The 6,000-nt window shown below is 40.2% G+C and overlaps 1 protein-coding gene across 1 annotated transcript in view; it reads left to right on the top strand.

Moving 5' to 3' along the window:
- The first annotated feature begins 1,183 nt into the window (after positions 1-1,183).
- mcama (melanoma cell adhesion molecule a) overlaps positions 1,184-6,000 on the top strand; it is a 61,508-nt gene continuing 56,691 nt past the window's right edge. The window contains exon 1 of the mRNA XM_078286823.1: positions 1,184-1,243. Coding sequence (XP_078142949.1) covers positions 1,186-1,243 — 58 coding nt within the window. The 5' untranslated portion in view covers positions 1,184-1,185. The remainder of the gene's footprint in view (positions 1,244-6,000) is intronic.

Here is a 6,000-nt window from a genome sequence, read left to right as displayed (position 1 = left end):
TGTAAGCAAGCCAGTTTGCATTAGAGGACCATCTGTACTTAAGCCAGGCCAGGCTCTGGTTCTGGAAGTCCTGTTATTTTAAATTAGTTCTGAACCAACCCATCTGTACCAAGATGAGCTAATGTAAATTGATACTATGCAAGTCCTCATATACATAGATGTCAGTTGCATATAGCACCTGCCATACCTTTGCCTAATTGAGTCCAAATTGAATCTAGCTTTTATTATTATAAGGGAGAGCACAGATCAAGAAAAGCCATATCCATATCTACATCTAAAGCTCATATCAGGAGAGAATCCAGAAGTGCTGTTCCCTCTAAGCTGTGTGTTATTAACATAATAACACATTAACATAGTTTACTCTTGCATAATATTTCATATAGGCTATTTTAATATTGTGGCCTACAAATACAGGTGGAATTATAGCACTTAAGTATAGCATAGGCTAGTATAGTATAGTATAGTATAGTATAGTATAGTATAGTATAGTATAGTATAGTATAGAAGAGTGTCCCACTATCCTGCTGAATGAAATGAATGAAATTTGGCTGTGGGCAGCCTGTAAACAAATGGGTGTGTCATGCCTCCTGTATGGCTCAGTATTCAACATCCCTCTTATTTGTTTAGGCAACATCTTGAGGATATGTGTTCGGCCAGTAGGCCTATGTTGGGCAGAGTTTGATAGAATGCTTTAGAGTTGCAAGTTTTGTCTACAGCTAGCATAATGTGTTAAAGTAGTATTATTGCCAATGTAAGTACAACTTTCTAAGAAGTAGGACCGGCAAAAGAAAGAGCGGTAAAGGTCGATAAACACTGAAGTACAAAAAATGTTCCACTTATGCTACATTATTAGCTACTGAAATTATCACAGGTGATAAAAGTTGGCCTAAAACGTATGGAGGGGTGATAAGGTAGCTTATAGCCGTGTCCTTGAGGACTTCCTACCAAGAAGAAATATTTGCAGTGAATGGGGGACGGAGTTTGGAACAGAATAAAAGATAATTTGCTGCTACTAACAGGCAGTAAGCAGCCTCCAACAGAAACCCGTCAGACTGAGACTTTAATTGAACTCTCCTCCCTCTCCTCTCCTCTCCTCTCCCCTCCCCCCTCCCCCCAGCCTCAACCACACTGCCGAACTTCTGCTCCACACACACCGCTTCAGTCCGGAGTGGATACCGCAGCAGAATGGCTCTCCTACACAAGTCCTTTATACTGGTGTTACTCATTTCCCTGAGCTGGAACGGTGAGTAAAGCAAATGTGCTCCTCGCTTTTTCATTGTGAAGTTTAGTTCATGATATGTAGGTGTACAAAGAGTTTCAATGAGATGCGGTGTGGGTTTTCATGGATGCTGCAACTAACCCGAGAAGTCTTTCTGTTGAATTTAAAGATGTTTTTTTGGTGTTGCTGAACTCAAGTATAGCTTGCTCGAATGTTGTAGTAACAAACTGAGGTCTTTTTTTGGGTCAATTTTAACTAACATGCCTGTTAGTTGTTATTTTGCTCTGTTAGTGAATTTGAACGTGCAGTCTAATTTACATATAGTGGAACCAGCGCACGTTGAATTTGGTGGGCTTCATCAATTTGAACATTTCAGGCTACTAGCCGTTCAACTTTTTCTATTATTTCCTTCTTTCTTTGTTTTTGGTGATTTTCTACCCTAAGCTTGAATGCCCTGCCGTCGAAAGTGTAAGATATTTATAGCTGTGATTAATTACAATGTAGTTAATTGACGCTGTTAACCGATATACGAAGAACAAAAACATAGCCTAAATTGGCATTCACTGGATGTTGCTTAAAGGCTAACTGTATGTCATAAACTATACTATTGGGCGACAAGGTCGGAATAGGTTATTTAAGGGTTAATACTACTGCTATTAAACATCTAAAGAACCACATGACTTTATTTAGACCACAGAACCAAACTCATAAGAAAACCCCAGTTCCCAGGCAGGACAGGCTCTTTTTTGAGTCTTGGTGATGTTTTTTTCACCAGTCACACCAGACAATAATAGCACCATTTTGATTGAAACAGGCTTGTCTCAGACATAGGACAGAGCAGTACTGGCAAGTGTGTGTGTGTGTGTGTGTGTGTGTGTGTGTGTGTGTTACCTTTCATATTCACCCTGATGGTCTCAGCTTCCTCACAGCCTTTTGAAGTTGACATGAAATTAGGAGCCTGGGGACTTTTGCAGTTCTTTCTGCATTTTTGGAAGTTTGTCATTTATGCTTTAATCAGCTAGTCTCATTGAGATCCAAGAACAAATAGCATTCACGAAGATGACAAAGAAAACAGTACAATTCAGTCAAACGGTCAGCAACATACAGGGACATACAAACATTATAGAAAATGGAAGCTATAAAGATATCATTGGCTTTAAAATCATTGAGCGGGACTTTGCAGAAGTCTTCCATTTTAAGGGAGTTTTTGCATAATAACAGAAACCAATTAACTAAACGAATCAATAGCAATCATATTTATGACCAGAATGTTTGGTTCCGATGACTAAATCGACAAAGGAACTGGTCACAGTCCTCATCGACCTGACTCGTATGTTAATTAGAATGCCAGTAGATTGCGTAGACTAATTAATATCCTGCATTATAGACTTAGCAGAAGTAACTTGTGTCCTTATGCCCACCCCACCCTTCTACCCATCCTTCTCCCTCTTCTCAACATAGCATCTCACAACAGGACAACACTCACTCTGGCCTGACCTTATCCCTCTTTTTCTCTTAAATCCCTGTTTTTGTACTCCGCTAGCCTTGTCTTAATTGGGTTACCTCTATTTAATCCTCATCTCCCCTTTACCTCCTTTGGAGACGGAGTAAAGCTGTCTGTTTTTGGATTAGGCCATTGACTAGTGATAGAGACCCTGGCCCTCCAAGGAGCCTCTAAACTAGTCACTGTTAAAATTGACCTCCACCCTAATGGCCCTTGAAGGCACTTACTCAAATACAATTTGTGGCTAAAAGCATTTCTCCTGCATGGAAATCAACCCATCCTGAGTATGAGAAGAAATCCAAACATGTTGTTCAGTTGATGTACACCAACTTCTATTGATTTCAGAGACTGTTGGTCTGTATGACAGCATTGTGTTCATCTGTATGATGGTCGTGTGGTGTTACGGGAATGGGCAAGTGCTAAGAGCAGTGTGGTTGTGCAATAAATCAGAACAGTGGCAGGGGCTTTTATGGTAAAATGTGCAGAACAGAAAGTGGGCAAGAAAGAAAAAACGCCTGGCTGCCTTTGCGGATTCTGCCCCTCTACTTCAGTTACATTTAGGGGGGAGTGATGTGATCTGCATCTGGATATGCTGTCCAGATAATGAACAGTTCACACCTGATATTTATAGACGTTCTTGTTGTTTGCACTTTGTCCGTATTGTGATCGGATCGCCCGGACTTACCTTTCCTTTAAGTAGGTGATGTGGTGGGTTGAGGTTTCTACCCATAGTGATAACGTTTCTACCTGCAGCATGATGTTTCTGTTTTTTTTGGTCTTTTCTGCCTTTATTTTGTTAGTAGACAGTAGGGAGTAGGTGGAAGAAAGGGGGATGACATGCAACAAAGGTCCCTGGATTCTAACCCAGGACGTCACGGTTACATGGTACGTGCCTTAGCCAACTAAGCCATCATTTTTAGCCCCGCGAAAGCAGGGGCTCTATGGATCGCTTTGTCGGTCGGTTGGTCGCTCTGTTCACCACTTTCTGTGGTGAGTCCTGTGGGTGAAAGTGTGCCGCAGGGAGTTAGATTGCAGACTCTCAATTGGTAGACCTGTGTTCGATTCCTGGCAGAGACGCTTCCACAAAATGCAAAATGTGGATGTTAGATTCTTAGTCTTGTTTATGGGTGTTAGGGTCCTTAATTGGTTCAATCAATCAACAGACACACACTACTGGAGAGGGAAGCATCACACACAGGTGAGAGCATTCGTCTCAGAGGATGAGTTGGAACAGTATTCGTATACACCAAGGTTACACAAGGTCATAAACATCATTGAACTTCACAAGAGCTATAGAAAACAAAAACAAAACTGGTTTCAGGCGGCAACATTTGTTCACATTGTTTTGTTTTAACAATAATTTTTTCATCAAAAACACTTTGGGAAAGGTCCATTGCCATGATGTTCTCAAATTAATAGGACTGATATGACAATAATGTCAAGCTCTGCAGCCTGTGTTGTGAGTATATTGCTACACCCCTATGTGCCTGTACAGCTCCCCAGGCCATTTACCGTAATCACGCGAGTTGACTTGGGGGGTGGGTTGACATTTTCTAATGCTGTTTTGGCAGACATATTCAAAAATAAACTAAGAAATTATAGCCAATTTGACACTCCAATCGCTGTCAATGTGTGTTGCAATTATTTATCATATTTAAATTTTTCAATTATTTATTATCTCACCCCTATCTATTGTTCTTGATGTATGGGGCAAATTCTGAATAGACTCTAGCAACTCATATGGTGATACAGAGACATTTCAGCAGCATTGGATGGATGGGCATGAGCTGTTTTAGAGCCTACGGGTGTTGTGGCTCACCACTTTCTTCAGCAAACCCACTGAGAAACAACCCACTTCCTTCTTGATGGAGAGCTACCTGACTTCTTCTGACGGAAACCACTTTGGCTTATTCTTATCAAGTGCTGGGCTATGTGATAAGCCCCTAAATTAGCCCAGAGTAACACTTTGGAGAATGGATTCTTAAATTCTCTGCACAGATTAGGCAATTCATTATTAATAGAATTAATGCACAGTTCAAGGGTGCAAGTTTGGCACAAGTTTGAAGTGGTGGGGACAGAGGTCCTCCCCCAGAAAACTTTAACATTTTGAAATCACATTTCCTGCAGTTCCAAACTATATTCTCTGACTGATGTAGTGTCCTTGACCACAAACCTTTGGACACAATTAAGTTTAATATAGTCAGTGTACACATGCACTTATGAAACATGTAATGTAGATATATTTGTCATGGCTATTTTACATTCTAAAATGTACATTACACATTAGCTTCCAGCTAGGCTATTGCAACTATTTAAACATGGAAAGTGCACGCTTCATACCAACTTGGACAATGTCTTTGATCTTAGATAAGACCATGGCATCACAATTGGTTCTCATCTGCAGTTGTATAGCGCAAGTGGGAACTCAGAATGTGTGAAACAGTTACATTGTTAATTTGTTTTCATATGGCTGTTATAGCCTATAAAAGTCTGTTAAAGGTGTGGACAGCTAATTCTGCTATGGTATACAACGGCTATTGCTTACTCATTAATACACTATGTCACATTTACATAAAATATCGTCTTTCACATCGCAATGTCTCAACCATTGTTGATTAATAGTTTCTGTCAGTAGTAGTTCTGCCATGCAAAGGGTTTAATGCCTTGACATGACTTCTCACACTAAAACATATCCAACGCTGGGACTCAAGTCTCCAAGGCCTCCAAGATATTTCAAACGCTCCAAGCAGACCAACTCAACTCATAGTCGAATCCCTGGCAAATGTCTATTCTGTTTTGTCTATCCTGTTTTGTTGATATAAACAATCGTGACATTGAAGCCCGACACACAGTCGCTTTTGGGTTTCTCACACATAGACCTAGATCCATCATTAACTTGATGACCTTTCACTTGCTGATGGGGAACTTTCATTACAATGTAGAGGAACAAACTGTTTATCATCACTAAGTCTTATGTTGTAGTATGAGGATAATTCATCCTAGATGCACTTTTACAAAGATAAACACACTTGAGCTTAAAGCAAATTGTTAGACCTCTTAACAATACTTTAGACATGCAGTAATGCTTTTTTTTTTGCATGACACAACATCCAAGGCATGTCTTTCTTCGCGTAATGACAAAATAAGTGGTTCTTTTTACACCAAAAATTAAGTGTAGGTCTGAGAACCGAGGGGAACCACTTAGGAACTGTTGCATGTTTGCTGACTGGATTGAAATATGTTTGCCTCATTGACTCCTGTTAACGAGTCCCAGGTT

This window comes from Centroberyx gerrardi, chromosome 11 (genome assembly GCF_048128805.1).
Source record: "Centroberyx gerrardi isolate f3 chromosome 11, fCenGer3.hap1.cur.20231027, whole genome shotgun sequence".
Classification (NCBI taxonomy): Eukaryota; Metazoa; Chordata; class Actinopteri; order Beryciformes; family Berycidae; genus Centroberyx; species Centroberyx gerrardi.
This window is presented reverse-complemented; position numbering and strand designations above follow the sequence as displayed.